At 37.0% G+C, this 23,170-nt stretch overlaps 3 protein-coding genes, 2 long non-coding RNA genes and 1 pseudogene across 7 annotated transcripts; 1 reads left to right on the plus strand and 5 right to left on the minus strand.

Annotated features, from left to right (window-relative positions):
* Positions 1-341: 341 nt before the first annotated feature.
* On the minus strand, positions 342-3,555 carry LOC113342710. The gene is made up of 3 exons (XR_003356794.1): positions 3,379-3,555; positions 2,892-3,021; positions 342-2,216 (listed from the first exon to the last, which is right to left on the minus strand). It is a non-coding gene; the product is annotated as an uncharacterized LOC113342710 (long non-coding RNA).
* A 900-nt stretch (positions 3,556-4,455) lies between these two features.
* LOC113342704 (wall-associated receptor kinase 2-like) lies at positions 4,456-7,772 on the minus strand. 2 transcript variants are annotated; one of them, XR_003356788.1, is made up of 5 exons: positions 6,915-7,772; positions 6,607-6,798; positions 6,314-6,520; positions 6,001-6,116; positions 4,463-5,032 (listed from the first exon to the last, which is right to left on the minus strand). XR_003356788.1 is itself a non-coding variant. In XM_026587158.1 (4 exons), the coding sequence occupies exons 1-4, from the start codon at positions 7,219-7,221 to the stop codon at positions 6,058-6,060; spliced, it is 765 nt and encodes a 254-aa protein (XP_026442943.1). In that variant the 5' UTR covers positions 7,222-7,771; the 3' UTR covers positions 4,456-6,057. The 2 variants fall into 2 exon arrangements, 1 of the variants encoding a protein (XP_026442943.1); XM_026587158.1 differs by having other exon boundaries at positions 4,456-6,116; positions 6,915-7,771.
* A 6,089-nt stretch (positions 7,773-13,861) lies between these two features.
* Positions 13,862-14,272, plus strand: LOC113342673 (annotated as a pseudogene).
* Positions 14,273-14,466: 194 nt separating this feature from the next.
* LOC113342674 (uncharacterized mitochondrial protein AtMg00860-like) lies at positions 14,467-15,188 on the minus strand. The gene is made up of 2 exons (XM_026587137.1): positions 15,069-15,188; positions 14,467-14,985 (listed from the first exon to the last, which is right to left on the minus strand). Exons 1-2 carry the CDS (start codon positions 15,186-15,188, stop codon positions 14,467-14,469), a joined length of 639 nt encoding a protein of 212 aa, XP_026442922.1.
* Positions 15,189-16,924: 1,736 nt separating this feature from the next.
* Positions 16,925-18,525, minus strand: LOC113342649. Its single transcript, XR_003356774.1, has 3 exons — positions 18,349-18,525; positions 17,861-17,990; positions 16,925-17,182 (listed from the first exon to the last, which is right to left on the minus strand). It is a non-coding gene; the product is annotated as an uncharacterized LOC113342649 (long non-coding RNA).
* Positions 18,526-19,431: 906 nt separating this feature from the next.
* Positions 19,432-22,294, minus strand: LOC113342711 (wall-associated receptor kinase 2-like). 2 transcript variants are annotated; one of them, XR_003356795.1, is made up of 5 exons: positions 21,888-22,294; positions 21,580-21,771; positions 21,287-21,493; positions 20,974-21,089; positions 19,432-20,001 (listed from the first exon to the last, which is right to left on the minus strand). XR_003356795.1 is itself a non-coding variant. In XM_026587160.1 (4 exons), the coding sequence occupies exons 1-4, from the start codon at positions 22,192-22,194 to the stop codon at positions 21,031-21,033; spliced, it is 765 nt and encodes a 254-aa protein (XP_026442945.1). In that variant the 5' UTR covers positions 22,195-22,294; the 3' UTR covers positions 20,862-21,030. The 2 variants fall into 2 exon arrangements, 1 of the variants encoding a protein (XP_026442945.1); XM_026587160.1 differs by lacking the exon at positions 19,432-20,001 and having other exon boundaries at positions 20,862-21,089.
* Positions 22,295-23,170: the final 876 nt, after the last annotated feature.

Here is a 23,170-nt window from a genome sequence, read left to right on the forward strand (position 1 = left end):
ATTTCTAAATTATCCTAATGTTCAGACCATGACCTACATTATATTAAGATGTCATCGAAAAAGACTAAAACAAGCTTTTTTAATGAGCTTTGGATACCTCATTCATAAGTGTTTGGAATGTTGAAGGAGCATTTGTGAGACCGAAAGGCATCACCAAGAACTCGTAGTCCATGATGAGTTCTGAAGGCTATCTTCTCAATGTCACTAGGATGCATCCTCACTTGATGATAATCGGAACGCAGATCCAACTTCGTAAAAAACTGAGCGCGATTAATTCATCCAAAAGCTCGTTAATCACCGGTATAGGAAATTTATCCTTAACTGCATCTAATTTAGAGCCTTATAGTCGACACACATCCGCCAAGAACCATCATGCTTCTTAACTAAGATCACTGGTCATGAGTACGGGTTGTTACTCAAACGTACGACCCCAGTAGACAACATTTCATCAACCAACTTCTCTATCTCAGTTTTTTGGAAATAAGGGAAACAATACGGCTTGATAGAGACAGGTCCTTGTCCATGGTAGAACGAAATCTTATGATCTTGTTCACGTTTAGGAGGAAGTCCTTGAGTTTGATCTAGCACCCTATGATATTTAACAAGAATCCCATGTACTTGTGCATTAGGACGATGCAAAGAATTAGTTGGTGCAGCTGTTAACGAATATAATTGCAAAGAAAGGCCTTCCCTCTTCTTACTTGCAACATGTTGGATTTTCACATCATTAACCACCACATTTTCCGGTGTCGATAACCCTTGCAGAATTACCTCATTTCCATCCACATTGATTCGCATATGCAGTTTGAGTCCTAGTGTACTCAGCCATTGAGTTCCCAAGACAGCATCACAACCCTCCAGAGGTAAAACATAAAAATCAACTAGCATAGGAAATCCTTGTAAGCTTAATAGGGTTTGGAAACACTTACCAAAACTGATTAGCTTCTCACCTGATGCCACCATCTCCTCCAATCGACCACTGAAACAGGCCGCAATCCCACCTTCTGCGCTACCCTTTCACTTATAAAATTGTGAGTACTTCCAGAATCTATGAGTACTGTGATAGCCTTATTACAGATACTACCTTGCACTCACATGGTCTGAGGTGCTAGAGTTCCAACAATTGCGTGCAAGGAAATTTCAGGTGTCTCATCATTTTGGTCGACAACATTATCAACTTCGATTTCCATTTCAATATCATCATCACTATCTTCAATATAAGCTTGAATCATGAATAATTTCTTGCAGCAGTGACCAGGCCCAAATTTCTGATTACACCTAAAACAAATTTCTTGTCTTCTTCGCTCATTAAGCTCATCAGTAGTCATTCTCCTCACAATGGTGCTTACTGAATTTTGTATGTTAACTGTAGTATTTTGGGTAGTAGAATGACGAGGCACTTGATTGATTTTTGAATAACTAGGTGTCTGTTTCATATGTGATTCATCTCTAGTCTCATAGAGACGTGCTAGACTAATGGCATATGCAAGGGTAGTGGGTTTGTTTGCTTGAACATCAGTACGAATATTAGGAAACAAACCACTAGTAAACATACCGACCTGCTGAATTTAAGGTATTGGCCTTGCCTTAGCCAACAATTTTTCAAACTTGATACGGAAGTCCTGAACGGTGGTGGTCTGTCTTAGCTTTGACAACTCCCCGAAGAAATCCATGTATTGATTTGGACCAAATCTAACATACAAGTTCTCCTTATACTCATCCCAAGAAATATAGATAATCTCTTGTTTCAATAGATGGTACCAAAACTGTGCATCTCCTTCGAGGTGGAACCCTACCAAAGGAACTTGGTCTACTAGTGGAGTTTCATGGAGTTTGAACCATTGCTCTGCCTTACAAATATATATAGTTGGATCTTCTCCTATCACAAAACAAGGAAAATCTAATACTACTCATGCAGGTCTAAGAGCTTCAGAAACAAAAATTTTGAGGAATTCTACCTCCAGTAATTGGTCGAGCACCTGATGTTCGTTTTACATTTGTAGAACATTCGGCCTTCTGATTAGTTTGTAGTTCCATAAACTTTTGAAACTGCTCAATCAACACATTCAACTTATTTGCAATTGAGTTTTTCCATTTCTCCATAAAAGTTTCGAATGGTATCTCATGGTCCTTTGATGCTTTCTTTGCTTCATCATCCGGAGACAAACCTGGCTCTGATACCAAATGTTACAGTTCGGAGATTGGGTACCTGTAAACTGTAGACTGAAATATAAAGATCTGAAATATGATAATTAAAAGTAAAGATAAATGAGTTCTTCGAGGGACTCAATCCTCCAACAACATAATATTTTTAATAGAAATTCATTGATGCTTCTCTTGAGAACAGACTGGGATTATATGTCGCACAACCAAAGTTATAGTCCCACCATAATAGGAGACTTCCTAAAAATTAGGAACACTACTAACTACCACTACTACTTATTCAAAGCATTACTAGCTAACAACTACGACTACTTCAACTGAAATTAAGCGACTCACAGAAACAATACTTGATTGGAATGTAACAGTACATCCACCGATTTAGTTCCTTGTTTTCCCAGAGTTGCCGAACTATTAGATAAGTGCGTTGTTGAATCTATTGTCTCAAAATAAATTGAAGTAAAAGAAGTATCCATTCCTTCGCACTCATATACCATCATAGGATATATACTGATTATAAATAATTTAAAGTCAAACTTAGTTCCATCTTATCGGTTTATTCTTTTTCGTTCAGGAAAACGTACGTAAAGCAGGGGAGAAATTCATTCATTTTTATGCCTTATGCCTCATCAAGTAGTGCTAGTATTGACTAAATGACCACCTTAAGTTTATATCAGATTACACTATCAATGAAAAAGCTCATTATCGATACAATTTCAAAAAAAAATTACCTTGTCTGCAGCTGCTGTGCGGAGATTTCAACTCAGGAAGAACTTGTCTCTCACGCATTTTCTCAAACACCTTGCTGGTGATTCATGAAATGCAGTTGCTGGTGATTCGTGAACCCCTGTATCTCCTTCCCTGCATTGAATTCCAAATTTAACATCAACCCAGCTTCCTAATCTATCCCAAACACTCAAACCACACCTTTATATTCTACCACTAGATTAATAACTTATCTGTATAACACCTTCTGCTACCACCATAACCTCCTCCTTTGTAGACACAATTACTGAACCATTTCCACTAATTAATTTTGTTCCTTAAATTTCATTTATACTACCATTAAACGATGAATTCATCTCTGTTACACCTTATTTTTCTTTAGAAATTGAGTCTGCTCTACAACTGATCCAAATTCATCACCAAAACCCAATAACTATAACATTCTAACAACCTGATAAAATCATTAAAAACAGAAGTGGGTTTCTGACAAACCTCTCTTTAAACTGTCTTTTGCGCCTCGTCACCTTCACTACCACTAAATCTTTAATCCAATGATTCAATCTCTTATAAACAACCACGATTAACGTTAATTAGGTTTGATTTGATAAAAATCCCCCAGTTGTCTCTCGATTTTAGCAGAAGAAAAAATTGATTTAGATGAACAAGAGAGAACCATAGAGAAAAAGGAAGAAGAAAAGGAGAATCTATCCCGCTCTCTCTATCTCTTCTGCTATTAGATGGGTTTTCCCCCGTATCATCTAACCATCTAAGCATGTAGACCATCTAATTTCTCTGAGATCTAGATATCTCAGATTACTGATTTTGAGACCAATACATGTGACGTTAATTCCTATGGATGTCCATCTTAGCCGTTCAATTATCTTCGTGATTTCAGCGATCTTAGATTAGGCATTCAGATCGACACACCTGGACAAGATTAACTGTGCTACTGACAGACGTACAGAAAGGGTAATTTAGTAATCTTAACACCTTCACGAGATCTCTCTATACGATTTTGGCGAGATATTGACTAGTTAACACGAGAAATTGACTGAGATAACGGATTCTGATGAAATCCTTTGATTGTCCTAGATTTATAAGAAATAAAAAAGAGGCTTACATTTGAAAACGAGGATCCAGAACAGACCAACTTTTGTATATATTCCAAGTTTTTTCTTTTTATAATAGTATTGCTTCAATAATTTAATAATAGGTCGTTTGGATATTAGTTTAAAAGTAACTTTTCGACTTTTAAAAATTAAAAAGTCGAAAGTCAGTTTGAAGATGCAATATGAAAACGACTGTTATAAGTCAAAAAGTTGCTTATTTTTGGAGCAAATATTCTTTGTTTCCGAGCTTCTTGTCTGTTTTCTTTTCTTTTTTTCTCTCTCTTTCTCACTCATCTCACATACCCCGCATACAACAAATTAGAGATGAAGGAGAAGAGGAGTAAACCCTACTTACGAATTTCAAAGGTTCGATGAGACTTTTTCTAACATTTTTCTTCGATTTTCCTTTAGTTATATTATTTTATTTTGTCCTTCAAATTTTGATCGTAATTTTTTTTTAATATTTTTTTTAATAAAATTATTATGTGTACAATGGATGAGTTGGTAACCTAGCTACAAGTTATGCACCAACACCCTTTTGAATACCAACACCCACTTTATGAAAAATAAAACTGCCTAAACCACTAGCAGCATCATTGTTAACTAAACAATTCTTCAGCCTCTTCAAAAAGGTCGTTGTATCTTCGCCCAAGTCACCTAAGATAGTGAAAGCAAGCACATCGAGCCCATACCCATGTTCAACACATTTTTCCAAATATTTGTTGCGCTTACGCATCACAGCCTTGGAAATAGCCTGCCTAGGGGTGAAGGCACTCACACCACCTCCTGTGAAAGGCGAGACTCCCGTAACATCCATACAAACATCTTGACTGCTTTCCTAATTGTAGACTAGGATATCGAATGGAAGTAAAGCACTACCATCATCAGACAAGAAACCTAACGCCACTTCTTTGCGTGCTGGCACACCCGTCGTGTAACATATATCCGCAAGAACATCACGAACCAAATCATGTCGGAATTTGAGGCCAACATCACTAGCCCAATGCAAAGCATGATCTCCATTTATATCCATTCGCCTGTTACATCTTGAACATTGTGCACGTTCAGCAAATAACAGTATACCCAAACGATAACAAACTACAGGATAGAACTGTTTTGGCCCAAGGCTTTGATTATTAAGCCCGCTGATGGGTATACCTAGAAGATAATACTGAGCGTGTTTAAGCCTATTACACTGCCACAGTACTAAATCTCATTCAGTCATTGTGAAATTGCCAGGAATTCGCTTCTTAACAGCATCGAAGTAGGTTACCGCCAATGAGAGTGCATAGACACAGGTCGATGTTGTAGTTAGAAGTCAAACTACATATGATTATTATTGGAATACTGATAGAATTTTAGTGCCATTTAATTACTACTTCTTCTTTAACTTTTCTTTGATGTTGAGAATAAAGAAATTAAAATAGGCTTGTGGACTAGAAATCCCAATTCAAAGGCTTACTTATTTGGGAGTGCAATGTTCTGGGAGTTTTTTCCATCACGTGAAATTTAGTCCAATTAAGATAGGATGCAGCTTTCAAATGGTTGTTAAATGAATTGAATTAAATTGCCTGTAAATCTAAATGTGTAAGAATGATTTCCGAAGATTGTGAATGGTTTTTAATTCAATCAAGTTCTCAGCCCATCACATGTTTGTGAAAAGAACCTGAAATTTCTGAAAAAAATGTAATCAAATTCTCAGCCTATCAAACTCATTATTGCTTATCATTTTTATGTTGAGGAGGGTTTCCTAGGCTTTATAAAGAGACCAAATTTGCTGAATTCCATCCCCTAATGCATTTTCTATTAGGGACTTTCAAAACTGAAAACTTATGAACATGTGCTGTGATATCCTGTTTTGTCCTGTTTTGTAGAGACTCTTTGATAGAGCTACAAACCCCCATAATTTCTCCTATCATTTTTAGGTTAAGGAGGGATTACTTAGCTTTCCAACAAGACCAAATTAATTTGACCAATTTCATTTTTAGGTTTAAAATCAAACCACCATTTTTTTGAAGAATTCCTCCTTGAGTTCCATGTGCTTTTTTTTCCTGTATCCCCATTATATCCAGAAGCCAGTCACAAGACTCACAAGTAGAATAAATAAGCTAAGGCAGGCCCCTGCAAGCAATACAAGAGAACTTAATAGATATCCCGCGTCTGCAATATGCTAGTAGGATTCAAAATTATAATTGTAATACCACAACATTTCCGCTAGAAAACCACAGTGATCATACAATCTAATTTAATCTAAGGTTTTTATAGTTCATTCATACTATTAGTGTAAGATGCCATTCAAAATCACTGCTAGCACTTACCAACAACAATCTTGTTGACGTTATTATTATTCTGAGTACTCCGACTCTCGGGAAGATCGCTCTGACTCTCGAGAAAGCAATCTGTAATATTATTTCTGATATCAATACTATATCCCTTGTTGCAAGAACAGTTGTAGCTTCCTTCTGTGTTTTTGCAACTACCTCTATCTCCCTTACATACCTCTAGCTCGTTACATTCATCGATACCTGTCCCGCCAAAAAGAAGAGTCAGTTCAATATACTGCAATTGTAGTTTCATTTCATTACTAGCAGAAGAAATCTGTAAATATTGCCTTGACATCCACCAGCAGTACTGCTGTTCAGATAAGGATTTCCTCTATAGCCATTTTTACAGTTACACCGATAACCTTGAGTACTATCGCCTGCAGGTACTGTACAGTCAGTGTTAGGTCCACAGGCATAAAACGTCGAGTTTCTTTTAGCTTCATTGCATGTCTGGAAACCAACGGTCCATTCAATCACCACTGGAACAGTTCCGGTTCCATTATTTTTGAAATCCATGAAATACGACGAAGAAAATTTAAATGATTTTTCTTCAATAAAAAGGCATAACTACATGGATTGAAACTCAAAGTTCTACCGGTATTAGACATGCTTCCAACACTGTAGTTTAAATTTTGAAGTCCAGCTGGGACGGAGGCCTGGCAACAACCGACACCATTGCAAGACCCATCAGTGCTATCTTCTATTTTATCACAGACTGACAAACATCCGGCACTAATAGATCTATTACCATCTGGTTTTAGATACGCCCAGGTATTGCAACCCATACCAACGAACCTGTTTTTTGTATTAGAGAAGGTGAATTTTCCCAAGTAAGCTGTCGAGAATAAATTAGGAGATTCCCTATCTGGACAATCGCTGGCTATGAAGATTTCGGTTATCATATCTCCGTCGAGTATTGATATATTTGAGATATTTAAGTTTTTGCCATAAACTGGCTTGGTGGAATTGAGGAGACTCTCATCGCAACGTATTTCGAAATAATCGTCTAAGAAACAACCAGGACCAATACCGAACGGATAGGGTATGCTAACATTCCCGCAGTGACTTCGGCAACCAGGCTTGGTTATTACTTGGGAACCAGTGATCGGTATTTAGCAGATGCTATGTATATCCACAGTAACAAGACAAAACACTGAAACTTTAAGAGAACTTGCAGAGCCATGGTTTATGAGTTTGGTTATTTTAATGCTTAGGGTACCCATATATATGCACACACCATTCCTTAGCCGGCACAAACTTCGCGATCACAAATCTTTTAATTTGTATTTTTATTTTTATTTCCTGTGAAGCATCATCCTCTGAAACGCATTGAAGATATATCAGCCTTAATTAACAAGGGTTGTTGGGAGGCTTCTAGGAAATGCTGGAGATAACTTATTTAGCAGTGCACTCAATTTCAAAAATATTGCAACCCACACGAAGATGACCTTTTCAAAGGTGAAGATTTTGAAAAAATGAAGAACCGAATGAGCTATTTTGAATGTTCAGTTTGATGTCAACCTTTACAACTGGAACTAAATATTAGTCATTAATTACCTGGTCATTTAAGTTGTGAAGTTGTTATTATCTAGTTACATCACTTGCTATTTTTTTTTTCTTGGTCACTTGCTACAATTGAATGGGCAAACTCTGATTGATGTTGCGCATATCCCTGTCATAGACAATTTCCGTCGATGTTTCTGACTAGTAAAGTTGATTGATGTTGCCAGGTAAGTTGACAATTCCGGTTGATCTTTCTAGGTAGACTATTTGTATCGATGTTGCTACCGGACTGGTGGATAATGTACGACTTCTTCTAGCCGTCTCTGTGATACGGCACGGCGGAAGCAATATGAATGATTAGTAGCACAAGGAGAAGCCACTCCTTAGAACAGTAAACTCACTCTAATTCAGGAGCTACGGCAACTCTAATCCAAGAGTTAAAAATAGACAATGGTTTATAACCAAACTAAATCAATAATATTATCAAGATGATGAGCATCAAGCTGCTTTACAATGAAAGGGAAATGACTATTTATAGCCTGCAAACATAAACCTAGAAATCTAAATATTCCTAAATATTCTAAGAGAATATATTATTCACATAAAAGAAGATAAACCTAATAAAACAAATGATAATCCTAATAAATAAAATGCCATAATTAATAAATATCCAAGATATGGCTATATCTTGGAATATACTTCTAACTTTCCTAATACGTCCCATATCAAGCTCTCCCACTGCGATAAAACTCGTCTCGAGTTTATATTGAAAATGGCAAGTCGATGAAAACAATTTAGAGCTTCCACTAGTAGCACAACTCGGTCTTGAATTATGCATTGGAATTACTAACGATTCAGAACACAATTTTTACATCAAAGTCTTCTTCCCAAATATGGACCAACCAGATAATAACGTCTAACAATCCCGCGACTATAATATAAAAACTCCAAAGAGAACTTCCATGCATAGTCTACTGGGCTTCCATAACTGTTGGTTCCACTACCACAAAACTGGGTATATAGATCTTCATAAGTGCTTTTGGAAACTACGACTTGGGGAAGACTATTATTAAGGATCCGATTGTCTCTTGTCACTAGATTAGTTGACTGGCTCGGTAAGCCTTTTGTAGTTACAGTTGGTAACATATCTTTATCTACTGCTTCTCTCGACGGTCGTTTTCCTGGCATAAGCTTGACTTTAGTGGTTCCCCACACGAATTCACAAATGTTGTCACGAGAACTTGCTCGAACCTCAAAAAACCAGGGAGCACCCAACACAACATCACAAACGTCGATGTCAACTACTTCGCAAAAGATTATGTCGGAGTAACACTTACCAATTGCTATTGGAATTTTGCAAACACCCAGACAAGTAATCAATTCATCTTTGTTGTTCACCCATTTAATCTGATCCGGGATAGGATACCAATCCATTTCCAAACTTAATGATTCAATCATTTTTATAGACACCAGATTTTGTTCACAACCACCATCGATCACATAATTCCAAAGCTTACCTTCCAGTATGTATCGACTACGAAAAGTATAGGCTTGTATCTGCATCTTGATTCTCGCATATAAATTAACTAACTGGAGGGTTTAAAAAAAACTATCCCTTGATGAAACAAACTCTTGTTTGCAGTATAACTAGGAGCAGTAGAGTAAAATATTTAATGGGCTTAGTTTGTATTAACGAGTAAAAATAACTCCCAACGACATATAGTATCTACTGATCTCACGGAACCAATTTCTTTCTTTGACTCTTTTTTTCACCTAATTGAATAAAACAAGGGTTTCCGTAAATCAATAAATCTTTTTTTTTTAATAAAAACATAGAGATCACAGGAATCCTCAACTGATTCTTCTAGGCGACCTTTCAGACGAACAGGAACAAACTTGCTCTGGTAACACCTGATACGGCAGGGCGGAAGCGATATGAATGATTAGTAGCACAAGGAGAATCCACTCCTTAGAACAGTAAACTCACTCCAATCCAGGAGCTACGGAAACTCTAATCCAAGAGTTAAAAATAGACAACGGTTTATAACCAAACTGAATCAATAATATTATCAAGATGATGAGCATCAAGCTGCTTTACAATGAAAGGGAAATGGCTATTTATAGCCTGCAAACATAAACCTAGAAATCTAAATATTCCTAAATATTCTAAGAAAATATATTATTTTCATAAAAGAAGATAAATATTATAAAACAAATGATAATCCTAATAAATTAAATGCCATAATTAATAAATATCCAAAATATGGCTATATCTTGGAATATACTTCTAACTTTCCTAATACGTCCCTATCACTCTGTCTACAAAAGATCGTGTTAATCCTCGTACAGGTATGTGTTAGATTTTGATCATTGTCATTTGTCGTTATCATGAACTTACAAAATTTGTTTTCACTTTATGTCTGAGATGCTAGGTAATTAGAAAAAAAAAATCCTAATGTAGAAACCTCAATCCGTATTAACCATCTTAAGGAAACAGATTTTCCAATGAACAATGTGTGTAAAGACTTAAAGTCCTAGACAAATAAAGCTTCCACGTTGAACGGTGAGGAAATCCTCGATTTCTATTTGCCGAAATAAATCAATTTTGAGTTTTGTGAAACAAGTGTTTTGGTGAGGACATTTGACAATTATTATTGGTTTAAAAAGAATAGGAAAAAGATTAAAATAAGGAAACCAAATTCAGTTTGAAATTCATGAATTGACGGTATATAGGTGAGTACACTTGGCAACGTATGATTGGTTTCAAAATTACAAACTTAAAAGAAAAACATAACTTACCGTGTTTGAAATTTTATGGAAGTCCAAATTCAATTTGGAAATCGAGTAATTACAATATTAGGACTGTTTTTACCAAATTAATATATAAAAGGGGAAAAATCCACATATTTTCCGCAAAAATAAAAGGAAAACTAAATAAAATTTACACGTATCCTCCACCTATTTAATGTATTTCCCCCGCCACACCAAATAAAAAATACATCTCCCTGGGGCCCCCGCGCACACAAAATCAAAAATGCATTGACACAGGATGGGGCGAAGCTCCCGCGCACACCAAGTTAAAAGGAAAAAATAAAATAAATGCACATATTTTCCACTTATTTAATGTATTTGCCCCGCCACGCCAAATCTAATATACATCTCCACGGGGCTGGGCGAAGCCCTGCGCATACGAAATCAAGAATGCATCATCACAGGACGCATACAAAATCAAAAATACATCTTCACAGGGTGAGGCGAAGCCGCGCGTACAACAAATCAAAAATACAATGCCACGGGGCGGGGTGAAACCCCTCGCACACCAAGTTAAAAGAAAAAATATGCGCACCGGGAACAAATCTAGTGAATTATTAAAAGCCTATTAGAGTGCATGTTTGAGTACAAAGATCATTTAATACCCAAAATTTCTTATTTATTTATTTTTTGGCCCTAGATTTAATTGTTTTTAGATTGTGAATTTTATATTTATAAGATTTTTTTTTTTTTTATTGGAAATTTAGGTTATTCACTTCTTTCTTGACATTACATGATGTGGTATGTTTATTTATTACTGACCGGATTGGGATATACAAAAATTTAATTGGACTTGGTTTATAGGATAAGGGGTGTCCAAACAGAATAAAATTACCTAAATACGTTAACAAAATTCTTTTTCTTCCCAACCTCAACATTGTTCATTCTTCTCCCCTACCTAACAACAATAACTTCTTATTTTTCATAGTTTTTTCTCCTTCTACGTCATTAAATCTCAAGAAAACATCTCAAATGAACTCATTCTCCTTCCCAACTTAAAGACCAGTATTTTATTTTGTTGTTTGAATGACAAATGAGGACAGAAAATTGAAATTGTTGATTTGCAGTTATATAGTCGTCAGAGTATCTCTTCATCGACCCCTTGATGACTTTTTAAGTTTTATTTTGGTCGTCAACTTCTTGGGATGAATATCGTGACGACTTTCATCCCTCAAAGTAACATTCATAGGGTCGTCATGATATTCACCCCAAATATTGACGTACGACTAGTTGGCGGATATGATTAGTCGTCAGGTTATGAAAATCTAAATCATGTCGACTAATACTGTCAAAAACTTATTTTACCTATGTTCCATTTTGTAATTAGTTATAGGGTTTTCAAAACCTAACTTGTCGATTAGGTTATTGTTACATTCCCTAATGTGTAAAGATAAGTAAGCACGACTAGATTTTTTCTATTTAGATGCCATTTATGCGCAACGCACGGGGGCACAACTAGTATCTATATAAATGGGTTAAGAGTTTCAGCCCCTATTCATAATCTTATCTCATTTTTGGGTTGTGTTTTTTTTTCTTTTCTTTTGATACCCTAGACTAGTGATCTCTAGAATACTTCCAATCTCCTTAAATTGGAGTGGATTCTGACAATTACGGGGTTCGAATCCCTACCTCCTCAGTGAGGGGAGAATAAGAACCATCAGACCACTTGATGATTTTCATCTCATTTCCAGGTTCAGTAATCCTAATAAGGAGATTCATCGGTTATGGATATGGTAGCATAATCTTATACCCCGTTTGTTTGGATTTAACTCAGTGCTTTGAATTTCGTATGTCATTCGATTCCGCTCGAATTAGATGTGAGGTCATTCTTTTTTAACCTTCTGATGTGAAACTCGAGGTTATACTAGGCTCTCGTTGATATCTTCAATGTGCGATTAACTACCTCACTTTTCCCGTCCGTCTGCGGATGATAGGAGGAACTGAAGTTGAATGCAGTACCATTCAGCTGAAACAATTCTCTCCAGAAAGCACTTGTAAAGGCTGGATCTCTATCACGGACAATTTATCTTCGCATTCCATGCAAACGAAATATATTATCAAAGAAAACTTTAGCTATCCCAACAGCTGTATATGGATGAGAGATGGCAGTAAAATGTGCATACTTCGACAACCGATCAACTACAACAAAAATAGTAGTCTTACCGCTCGATGCAGGAAACCCGTCAATGAAGTCCATATATATGTCTTCCCATATCTGACAAGGGATTGATAGAGGTTGGAGGAGTCCGACAGGTGAAAGTTTTTCAGTCTTATGACGATGGCATGAATCACAGTTCTTTATATACAGGGGGTTAGTCCACGAGTGAGTTGGGGGTGTTTAATGTATTTTGAATCTTGGGGATTTTGAGGGAGTGTAAGAGAGTATAGGGAGTTTGATAGGTTTGGTGTTTTGAGTGTAGGGAGTCTAAGAGACTCTCCCAAAATCTCTACTTTTTTGAGAGATTTGGAGTGAGGCAAAAATACACTGGAAACTCCCTAGAACTCCCCAAAACAAACCAACTCCTTACCATTCTAATTTTTACCACTAACAGGGAGTTTAAGAGTTTGTTTCAAGCTCCCCCACGACTAACGGGGTTTTCTAGGGAGTTTGGGAGACTCTTTTAAACTCTCCCACGACTGACGGGAATTTTGAGAGACTCCTTCGAACTCCCCTACGACTAATGGGTGAAAACCCAACTACACCCAACTCCCACAACTCCCTTGAGGACTAACACACTGATAGTTTTTGATCCTTTTCCTCATTCTCGTCCAGTAGAAATTAGAGCGAATTCTCTAAAAAGTCTTGACGAAACCTTCATTCGTGCTGCCATGAAACTGATCTGCTATATCTGTAATGAGTGGTGAGTGTTCTTCCAAGTAAATTTTATCCTTGTAGAACAAAATGTCATTCACTAATTTCCAAGGTCCTATAGCTAGGGGTGTGCAGAAAAAACGAAACCGCGGATTTCACCCGTATTCGTTCGCAAAATTGCGGGTGAAACCCAATCCGCAAGATCTTTGGGCCGGATACGGGTGGGAATCTCAAATCCGCATGCGGTGCGGTTGCGGTTGGAAAATGAAAACCGCGGATTTACCCGCACCGTAGGACATGAAAGGAATTTGATAGAAATATTAAGGATAGTATGGGAACTATGAGTTTATATATAAACAAGGGAGGTTTTGCAGAACCAACTTAAAAGTGAAGTATTGAAAATTGAGGAATAAACTATGCAAGCAGTTGCTGGAGCTATCAAGGAGTGCGAGCTAAGAAAAATACTTGATGAGGTGTCGCCAAAGAACATTCAGAAGCTTAATAAGCTTATAGCTGCGAATGATGAAGAGATAGGGTTATGACTGCTCATTGGAAACTTAAAACTAGAGAACTGGAAGCACAGGTATGTGTACTTTTCAACACTATGTAAAACTTACATTCTATCTGAGTTTATACTTCACTCTAAAGATTTCATCCATGCTTAGTTATGAATTGTATGGTCTATGATACAGTTGGAGAAACATCGTAGAGCTGATCAAGATGTGAAAAAGAGGGTGTTGAAGTTAGAATTTTGTCTTCGGGATGCTCGAGCACAGACTCGGAAGCTGCAGAGGGTATTAAATCCTACTTCTGTGATTTTTTTTTGACTAAATCCGCGGTTAATCCGCATCCGGTCCGTACAATTCGCTGATCCGTAGAGGTCAAATCCGCGAGTGATTGGGCCGGTCACGGTTCAATTTTCCAAATCCGCAACTTTGACAGTTTGGTTGCGGGTGACCCCTAATCCGCAACCCGTCCGCCTTCCGTTGCACACCCCTACCTATAGCTTCATCTTCTTGTACTAACTGAACAAGCCTTTTAAGGGAGGATCTGACCTGGTTTCGTCTTTTATAACCTCAATCCAGTTGGGCGATGGCAGAGATAGGACATAAGCTTTTTCTTCTTCTAGTTGACTTCTCCTGGAGAGTGCATCATCAATAACATTTTCTTTCCCCTTTTTGTACACAATGGTAAAATCATACCCCATTAGCTTGAGTTTCTGAAATGCTTTTTCAGCGAGCAAACTCCATTGAAACGAATCTTTCTTAAGCATATTCGTAAGTGCAGCTGCAATTTTACCGTAATTCTGGATAAATTTATAGTAATAACCGGTTAAACCCAAGAACCCTCGCAATGCTTTAAGTAATTCCGGCTTTGGCCATTGTTGCATTGTTTCAATTTTTTCTGGGTCTACTGCTACACCTGCACTTGATATTACATTACCTAGGTACCTGACTTCCTTTTGCGCAAAGTCACATTTCTCATATTTGACATAGAGTTGGTGAGATTCTAATATAGAGAATACAATTTCTAAATTATCCTAATGTTCAGACCATGACCTACATTATATTAAGATGTCATCGAAAAAGACTAAAACAAGCTTTTTTAATGAGCTTTGGATACCTCATTCATAAGTGTTTGGAATGTTGAAGGAGCATTTGTGAGACCGAAAGGCATCACCAAGAACTCGTAGTGTCCATGATGAGTTCTGAAGGCTATCTTCTCAATGTCACTAGGATGCATCCTCACTTGATGATAATCGTAACGCAGATCCAACTTCGTAAAAAACTGAGCGCGATCTAATTCATCCAAAAGCTCGTTAATCACCGGTATAGGAAATTTATCCTTAACTGCGATCTAATTTAGAGCCTTATAGTCGACACACATCCGCCAAGAACCATCATGCTTCTTAACTAAGATCACTGGTCATGAGTACGGGTTGTTACTCAAACGTACGACCCCAGTAGACAACATTTCATCAACCAACTTCTCTATCTCAGTTTTTTGGAAATAAGGGAAACAATACGGCTTGATAGAGACAGGTCCTTGTCCATGGTAGAACGAAATCTTATGATCTTGTTCACGTTTAGGAGGAAGTCCTTGAGTTTGATCTAGCACCCTATGATATTTAACAAGAATCCCATGTACTTGTGCATTAGGACGATGCAAAGAATTAGTTGGTGCAGCTGTTAACGAATATAATTGCAAAGAAAGGCCTTCCCTCTTCTTACTTGCAACATGTTGGATTTTCACATCATTAACCACCACATTTTCCGGTGTCGATAACCCTTGCAGAATTACCTCCATTTCCATCCACATTGATTCGCATATGCAGTTTGAGTCCTAGTGTACTCAGCCATTGAGTTCCCAAGACAGCATCACAACCCTCCAGAGGTAAAACATAAAAATCAACTAGCATAGGAAATCCTTGTAAGCTTAATAGGGTTTGGAAACACTTACCAAAACTGATTAGCTTCTCACCTGATGCCACCATCTCCTCCAATCGACCACTGAAACAGGCCGCAATCCCACCTTCTGCGCTACCCTTTCACTTATAAAATTGTGAGTACTTCCAGAATCTATGAGTACTGTGATAGCCTTATTACAGATACTACCTTGCACTCACATGGTCTGAGGTGCTAGAGTTCCAACAATTGCGTGCAAGGAAATTTCAGGTGTCTCATCATTTTGGTCGACAACATTATCAACTTCGATTTCCATTTCAATATCATCATCACTATCTTCAATATAAGCTTGAATCATGAATAATTTCTTGCAGCAGTGACCAGGCCCAAATTTCTGATTACACCTAAAACAAATTTCTTGTCTTCTTCGCTCATTAAGCTCATCAGTAGTCATTCTCCTCACAATGGTGCTTACTGAATTTTGTATGTTAACTGTAGTATTTTGGGTAGTAGAATGACGAGGCACTTGATTGATTTTTGAATAACTAGGTGTCTGTTTCATGTGATTCATCTCTAGTCTCATAGAGACGTGCTAGACTAATGGCATATGCAAGGGTAGTGGGTTTGTTTGCTTGAACATCAGTACGAATATTAGGAAACAAACCACTAGTAAACATACCGACCTGCTGAATTTAAGGTATTGGCCTTGCCTTAGCCAACAATTTTTCAAACTTGATACGGAAGTCCTGAACGGTGGTGGTCTGCTTAGCTTTGACAACTCCCCGAAGAAATCCATGTATGATTTGGACCAAATCTAACATACAAGTTCTCCTTATACTCATCCCAAGAAATATAGATAATCTCTTGTTTCAATAGATGGTACCAAAACTGTGCATCTCCTTCGAGGTGGAACCCTACCAAAGGAACTTGGTCTACTAGTGGAGTTTCATGAGTTTGAACCATTGCTCTGCCTTACAAATATATAGTTGGATCTTCTCCTCACAAAACAAGGAAAATCTAATACTACTCATGCAGGTCTAAGAGCTTCAGAAACAAAATTTTGAGGAATTCTACCTCCAGTAATTGGTCGAGCACCTGATGTTCGTTTTACATTTGTAGAACATTCGGCCTTCTGATTAGTTTGTAGTTCCATAAACTTTTGAAACTGCTCAATCAACACATTCAACTTATTTGCAATTGAGTTTTTCCATTTCTCCATAAAAGTTTCGAATGGTATCTCATGGTCCTTTGATGCTTTCTTTGCTTCATCATCCGGAGACAAACCTGGCTCTGATACCAAATGTTACAGTTCGGAGATTGGGTACCTGTAAACTGTAGACTGAAATATAAAGATCTGAAATATGATAATTAAAAGTAAAGATAAATGAGTTCTTCGAGGGACTCAATCCTCCAACAACATAATATTTTTAATAGAAATTCATTGATGCTTCTCTTGAGAACAGACTGGGATTATATGTCGCACAACCAAAGTTATAGTCCCACCATAATAGGAGACTTCCTAAAAATTAGGAACACTACTAACTACCACTACTACTTATTCAAAGCATTACTAGCTAACAACTACGACTACTTCAACTGAAATTAAGCGACTCACAGAAACAATACTTGATTGGAATGTAACAGTACATCCACCGATTTAGTTCCTTGTTTTCCCAGAGTTGCCGAACTATTAGATAAGTGCGTTGTTGAATCTATTGTCTCAAAATAAATGAAGTAGAAAGAAGTATCCATTCCTTCGCACTCATATACCATCATAGGATATATACTGATTATAAATAATTTAAAGTCAAAACTTAGTTCCATCTTATCGGTTTATTCTTTTTCGTTCAGGAAAACGTACGTAAAGCAGGGGAGAAAATTCATTCATTTTTATGCCTTATGCCTCATCAAGTAGTGCTAGTATTGACTAAATGACCACCTTAAGTTTATATCAGATTACACTATCAATGAAAAAGCTCATTATCGATACAATTTCAAAAAAAAAATTACCTTGTCTGCAGCTGCTGTGCGGAGATTTCAACTCAGGAAGAACTTGTCTCTCACGCATTTTCTCAAACACCTTGCTGGTGATTCATGAAATGCAGTTGCTGGTGATTCGTGAACCCCTGTATCTCCTTCCCTGCATTGAATTCCAAATTTAACATCAACCCAGCTTCCTAATCTATCCCAAACACTCAAACCACACCTTTATATTCTACCACTAGATTAATAACTTATCTGTATAACACCTTCTGCTACCACCATAACCTCCTCCTTTGTAGACACAATTACTGAACCATTTCCACTAATTAATTTTGTTCCTTAAATTTCATTTATACTACCATTAAACGATGAATTCATCTCTGTTACACCTTATTTTTCTTTTAGAAATTGAGTCTGCTCTACAACTGATCCAAATTCATCACCAAAACCCAATAACTATAACATTCTAACAACCTGATAAAATCATTAAAAACAGAAGTGGGTTTCTGACAAACCTCTCTTTAAACTGTCTTTTGCGCCTCGTCACCTTCACTACCACTAAATCTTTAATCCAATGATTCAATCTCTTATAAACAACCACGATTAACGTTAATTAGGTTTGATTTGATAAAAATCCCCCAGTTGTCTCTCGATTTTAGCAGAAGAAAAAATTGATTTAGATGAACAAGAGAGAACCATAGAGAAAAAGGAAGAAGAAAAGGAGAATCTATCCCGCTCTCTCTATCTCTTCTGCTATTAGATGGGTTTTCCCCCGTATCATCTAACCATCTAAGCATGTAGACCATCTAATTTCTCTGAGATCTAGATATCTCAGATTACTGATTTTGAGACCAATACATGTGACGTTAATTCCTATGGATGTCCATCTTAGCCGTTCAATTATCTTCGTGATTTCAGCGATCTTAGATTAGGCATTCAGATCGACACACCTGGACAAGATTAACTGTGCTACTGACAGACGTACAGAAAGGGTAATTTAGTAATCTTAACACCTTCACGAGATCTCTCTATACGATTTTGGCGAGATATTGACTAGTTAACACGAGAAATTGACTGAGATAACGGATTCTGATGAAATCCTTTGATTGTCCTAGATTTATAAGAAATAAAAAAGAGGCTTACATTTGAAAACGAGGATCCAGAACAGACCAACTTTTGTATATATTCCAAGTTTTTTCTTTTTATAATAGTATTGCTTCAATAATTTAATAATAGGTCGTTTGGATATTAGTTTAAAAGTAACTTTTCGACTTTTAAAAATTAAAAAGTCGAAAGTCAGTTTGAAGATGCAATATGAAAACGACTGTTATAAGTCAAAAAGTTGCTTATTTTTGGAGCAAATATTCTTTGTTTCCGAGCTTCTTGTCTGTTTTCTTTTCTTTTTTCTCTCTCTTTCTCACTCATCTCACATACCCCGCATACAACAAATTAGAGATGAAGGAGAAGAGGAGTAAACCCTACTTACGAATTTCAAAGGTTCGATGAGACTTTTTCTAACATTTTTCTTCGATTTTCCTTTAGTTATATTATTTTATTTTGTCCTTCAAATTTTGATCGTAATTTTTTTTTAATATTTTTTTTAATAAAATTATTATGTGTACAATGGATGAGTTGGTAACCTAGCTACAAGTTATGCACCAACACCCTTTTGAATACCAACACCCACTTTATGAAAAATAAAACTGCCTAAACCACTAGCAGCATCATTGTTAACTAAACAATTCTTCAGCCTCTTCAAAAAGGTCGTTGTATCTTCGCCCAAGTCACCTAAGATAGTGAAAGCAAGCACATCGAGCCCATACCCATGTTCAACACATTTTTCCAAATATTTGTTGCGCTTACGCATCACAGCCTTGGAAATAGCCTGCCTAGGGGTGAAGGCACTCACACCACCTCCTGTGAAAGGCGAGACTCCCGTAACATCCATACAAACATCTTGACTGCTTTCCTAATTGTAGACTAGGATATCGAATGGAAGTAAAGCACTACCATCATCAGACAAGAAACCTAACGCCACTTCTTTGCGTGCTGGCACACCCGTCGTGTAACATATATCCGCAAGAACATCACGAACCAAATCATGTCGGAATTTGAGGCCAACATCACTAGCCCAATGCAAAGCATGATCTCCATTTATATCCATTCGCCTGTTACATCTTGAACATTGTGCACGTTCAGCAAATAACAGTATACCCAAACGATAACAAACTACAGGATAGAACTGTTTTGGCCCAAGGCTTTGATTATTAAGCCCGCTGATGGGTATACCTAGAAGATAATACTGAGCGTGTTTAAGCCTATTACACTGCCACAGTACTAAATCTCATTCAGTCATTGTGAAATTGCCAGGAATTCGCTTCTTAACAGCATCGAAGTAGGTTACCGCCAATGAGAGTGCATAGACACAGGTCGATGTTGTAGTTAGAAGTCAAACTACATATGATTATTATTGGAATACTGATAGAATTTTAGTGCCATTTAATTACTACTTCTTCTTTAACTTTTCTTTGATGTTGAGAATAAAGAAATTAAAATAGGCTTGTGGACTAGAAATCCCAATTCAAAGGCTTACTTATTTGGGAGTGCAATGTTCTGGGAGTTTTTTCCATCACGTGAAATTTAGTCCAATTAAGATAGGATGCAGCTTTCAAATGGTTGTTAAATGAATTGAATTAAATTGCCTGTAAATCTAAATGTGTAAGAATGATTTCCGAAGATTGTGAATGGTTTTTAATTCAATTTCAAGTTCTCAGCCCATCACATGTTTGTGAAAAGAACCTGATGAAATTTCTGAAAAAAATGTAATCAAATTCTCAGCCTATCAAACTCATTATTGCTTATCATTTTTATGTTGAGGAGGGTTTCCTAGGCTTTATAAAGAGACCAAATTTGCTGAATTCCATCCCCTAATGCATTTTCTATTAGGGACTTTCAAAACTGAAAACTTATGAACATGTGCTGTGATACCTGTTTTGTCCTGTTTTGTAGAGACTCTTTGATAGAGCTACAAACCCCCATAATTTCTCCTATCATTTTTAGGTTAAGGAGGGATTACTTAGCTTTCCAACAAGACCAAATTAATTTGACCAATTTCATTTTTAGGTTTAAAATCAAACCACCATTTTTTTGAAGAATTCCTCCTTGAGTTCCATGTGCTTTTTTTTCCTGTATCCCCATTATATCCAGAAGCCAGTCACAAGACTCACAAGTAGAATAAATAAGCTAAGGCAGGCCCCTGCAAGCAATACAAGAGAACTTAATAGATATCCCGCGTCTGCAATATGCTAGTAGGATTCAAAATTATAATTGTAATACCACAACATTTCCGCTAGAAAACCACAGTGATCATACAATCTAATTTAATCTAAGGTTTTTATAGTTCATTCATACTATTAGTGTAAGATGCCATTCAAAATCACTGCTAGCACTTACCAACAACAATCTTGTTGACGTTATTATTATTCTGAGTACTCCGACTCTCGGGAAGATCGCTCTGACTCTCGAGAAAGCAATCTGTAATATTATTTCTGATATCAATACTATATCCCTTGTTGCAAGAACAGTTGTAGCTTCCTTCTGTGTTTTTGCAACTACCTCTATCTCCCTTACATACCTCTAGCTCGTTACATTCATCGATACCTGTCCCGCCAAAAAGAAGAGTCAGTTCAATATACTGCAATTGTAGTTTCATTTCATTACTAGCAGAAGAAATCTGTAAATATTGCCTTGACATCCACCAGCAGTACTGCTGTTCAGATAAGGATTTCCTCTATAGCCATTTTTACAGTTACACCGATAACCTTGAGTACTATCGCCTGCAGGTACTGTACAGTCAGTGTTAGGTCCACAGGCATAAAACGTCGAGTTTCTTTTAGCTTCATTGCATGTCTGGAAACCAACGGTCCATTCAATCACCACTGGAACAGTTCCGGTTCCATTATTTTTGAAATCCATGAAATACGACGAAGAAAATTTAAATGATTTTTCTTCAATAAAAAGGCATAACTACATGGATTGAAACTCAAAGTTCTACCGGTATTAGACATGCTTCCAACACTGTAGTTTAAATTTTGAAGTCCAGCTGGGACGGAGGCCTGGCAACAACCGACACCATTGCAAGACCCATCAGTGCTATCTTCTATTTTATCACAGACTGACAAACATCCGGCACTAATAGATCTATTACCATCTGGTTTTAGATACGCCCAGGTATTGCAACCCATACCAACGAACCTGTTTTTTGTATTAGAGAAGGTGAATTTTCCCAAGTAAGCTGTCGAGAATAAATTAGGAGATTCCCTATCTGGACAATCGCTGGCTATGAAGATTTCGGTTATCATATCTCCGTCGAGTATTGATATATTTGAGATATTTAAGTTTTTGCCATAAACTGGCTTGGTGGAATTGAGGAGACTCTCATCGCAACGTATTTCGAAATAATCGTCTAAAAACAACCAGGACCAATACCGAACGGATAGGGTATGCTAACATTCCCGCAGTGACTTCGGCAACCAGGCTTGGTTATTACTTGGGAACCAGTGATCGGTATTTAGCAGATGCTATGTATATCCACAGTAACAAGACAAAACACTGAAACTTTAAGAGAACTTGCAGAGCCATGGTTTATGAGTTTGGTTATTTTAATGCTTAGGGTACCCATATATATGCACACACCATTCCTTAGCCGGCACAAACTTCGCGATCACAAATCTTTTAATTTGTATTTTTATTTTTATTTCCTGTGAAGCATCATCCTCTGAAACGCATTGAAGATATATCAGCCTTAATTAACAAGGGTTGTTGGGAGGCTTCTAGGAAATGCTGGAGATAACTTATTTAGCAGTGCACTCAATTTCAAAAATATTGCAACCCACACGAAGATGACCTTTTCAAAGGTGAAGATTTTGAAAAAATGAAGAACCGAATGAGCTATTTTGAATGTTCAGTTTGATGTCAACCTTTACAACTGGAACTAAATATTAGTCATTAATTACCTGGTCATTTAAGTTGTGAAGTTGTTATTATCTAGTTACATCACTTGCTATTTTTTTTTCTTGGTCACTTGCTACAATTGAATGGGCAAACTCTGATTGATGTTGCGCATATCCCTGTCATAGACAATTTCCGTCGATGTTTCTGACTAGTAAAGTTGATTGATGTTGCCAGGTAAGTTGACAATTCCGGTTGATCTTTCTAGGTAGACTATTTGTATCGATGTTGCTACCGGACTGGTGGATAATGTACGACTTCTTCTAGCCGTCTCTGTGATACGGCACGGCGGAAGCAATATGAATGATTAGTAGCACAAGGAGAAGC

This window comes from Papaver somniferum, unplaced genomic scaffold (genome assembly GCF_003573695.1).
Source record: "Papaver somniferum cultivar HN1 unplaced genomic scaffold, ASM357369v1 unplaced-scaffold_46, whole genome shotgun sequence".
NCBI lineage: Eukaryota > Viridiplantae > Streptophyta > Magnoliopsida > Ranunculales > Papaveraceae > Papaver > Papaver somniferum.